General features: G+C 59.0%; 1 protein-coding gene across 1 annotated transcript in view; it reads left to right on the forward strand.

The window, feature by feature from the left end:
- LOC104506817 (disintegrin and metalloproteinase domain-containing protein 32-like) overlaps positions 1-608 on the forward strand; it is a gene marked incomplete at its 5' end in the record, with an annotated part of 6,300 nt that extends 5,692 nt beyond the window's left edge. The window contains 2 exons of the mRNA XM_010147897.1: positions 114-258; positions 557-608. Coding sequence (XP_010146199.1) covers positions 114-258; positions 557-608 — 197 coding nt within the window. The remainder of the gene's footprint in view (positions 1-113; positions 259-556) is intronic.
- Positions 609-2,242: the final 1,634 nt, after the last annotated feature.

Consider the following 2,242-nt stretch of genomic DNA (forward strand, 5'->3'; position numbering starts at 1 on the left):
CAGCCTGTCTCGGTGAGTGGCGACGGCAGCGGCTGCTGGGGGTGATGGTTCTCACGGGAAGTGTCCCAGGATGGGCTCGAGGAAGTTGCTTTGTTTCCTGTGCCTGGATGAAGCAGACGTTGGGAACAAGGGCTCGCCAAAGCTGTGGCTGATTCTGACCTGCGTCTTCGTGCCCGTTGCCGTCAGGCTCATCCTCACGGCCCTAAGAAGCACCATCCCAAGGCGCTGTCTCGCCAGAGAGGAGCTGGATGGAGACGAGTGAGTTAGTTTGTTCTCTGCACCAAAGGGTGTTGAGGTGATGGGGTGTAGGTGGCACGGAGGTGTCGGTGGCACGGAGTGGGCAAAGGGACAGAGGTGGCTGTAGGCAGCAGGAAAGCTGGAACCTGGACAAGGACTCTCACCGTGCAGCATGCCCAAGGTGGGAAGAGGAAGCAGGAGCAATGGATAACAAAGGGATGAGGTGGTGCCACCCTGGGTCTGGGGGATGCTGGGAGGAGGGGTTTTGCTCCTCGCAGCTCTGTGACTGATATGAGCTGCCTTCCCGGTCCCTCTCCAGGCTGGAAGACAAGGACAGTGCGGGTGAGGAAAGGAGCGTGTCAGATGTGTAGCGGCACAGCAGGGAAGGATGTTGAAGTGTAAGTCATTGTCCAAGTAGCTGCTTGGATTTGTGGGAGTGGAGCTGTTAGCTGAGACCAGACGGAGAGTTGGACCCAGTGTTGCTTGGGGGAAGAGCTGAGGGCTGTCCCTGGGGTGGGGTCTCTGGAGAGGTAGCAGGGGTACACGTGGTGGGCCCAGCCCCTGGATGGAGATGGCTGCAGGTGGCTGCTGCCTAGAACTAAGCTGTGCCTTTGGTATTTCCTCTCTGGGCAGGGGCTGGGGCCTGGCAGCAGGGCTCAGAGCGTGGTCTGTGGAGAGCGCTGCACAGTGGAGGAGATACCCAGGCCCTGGGCTTGGGAGCGACGTGGCTCGCAGCCTGTGTAGTGGTCACTAAGTGTGTGTAGTGTGTTGTGTTTGTTCAATAAAAGGTATCTGTGATCTCTGAGGAGCTGTGTGATCTCTGAGCAGCACCATGGGCTGTGAATGGAGTGAGTGAGTGGAGGAGTGAGTGGCTGTGTGCTGTGATGGTGTGGGCAAAGGGACACAGCAAGGAGAGTGGCCAGCCCTGCCTGCAACACCCCCAGTGAGATGTCAGTGACTGAGAGGTGCTTGCCAGCCCTGGTCATCACTGGACTTCGAGATGGTGAGGTAGGAGGGGAGCAGGCCTGGCCACGTGCCAGTCATGGAGCAACCACACAGCCCTGGAGACCCTGTGCCATCCTCAGTGCCCGAGGAGCACCCGTGCTGTGAACCTGCACCCTTGCATCACTTGCCATGCATTTCATTGGTGAGGAGCTGCTCCTCACCTCCCACTGACTGTGCCCTCCGGGATCCAATGGGAGCACTGCAGAAGGAAGGATACACACAGGCTGGCAGCACTGGACAGCAAACCAGACAGACACAGGGATGCTCACTCGTGTCTTGGCCCTGCAGCCACGGCTGGTCCATAGAAGCAGGGTCTCACACTGCGCTGCCCACTGAAAGCATGTCAGCAGAGCTGGAAAATTGCTACTGCGATCCCAGAGGCACCTACCTGACCCTGGAGATGCCGTTTCATTCCTCCAGAACCAGATACTTTATCTTCCCTCGTGGGGACAGCAGCACGGGCTGCTTCCTTGGGTCCCTGCATGGGCAGCAGCAGCGGCTGGAGCTGTGAGGTTGGTCACCAGCACTAAGCAAGAGACATTTCCTGCCCGGCACATCTGCCCTTGATCGCGGCTCTGCTTGGTGCATTCAGGGATTCAAGGACTGGCAATGGATTTGCCCCACCCTCATGCCAAAACTGCTTGGGGCAAAACACCCCCCTCCTCTAGGAACGGAGCTCTGTCTAGGCTGAGGCTACAGGAGAACATCAGCCATACAGACCAGCAACACAGCCCTGCGCTTCAGAGCACCAGGAAGCTCCTCCTGGTAGCAGCCCACTAACCTGCATCCCTGCCCCAGCAAGGGGGCACCCCCATTCCCTGTAGCAACCTCAGACCTGAACCCCCAGAGATGCCTGGCTGTGTCTGTGCCCCCTGCACCCAGCCCTTCCCTTTCCAGACACCCATGGCATCTCCAGTCCGGGCCCTAGCAGCACTTACAGTGTCATTTCCCCCCACTCTATTGGCAGGGCACCCCCGAACGATCCCGCCCAAAACCCCCT

This window comes from Eurypyga helias, unplaced genomic scaffold (assembly GCF_000690775.1).
Source record: "Eurypyga helias isolate BGI_N326 unplaced genomic scaffold, ASM69077v1 scaffold40732, whole genome shotgun sequence".
Taxonomy (NCBI): Eukaryota; Metazoa; Chordata; class Aves; order Eurypygiformes; family Eurypygidae; genus Eurypyga; species Eurypyga helias.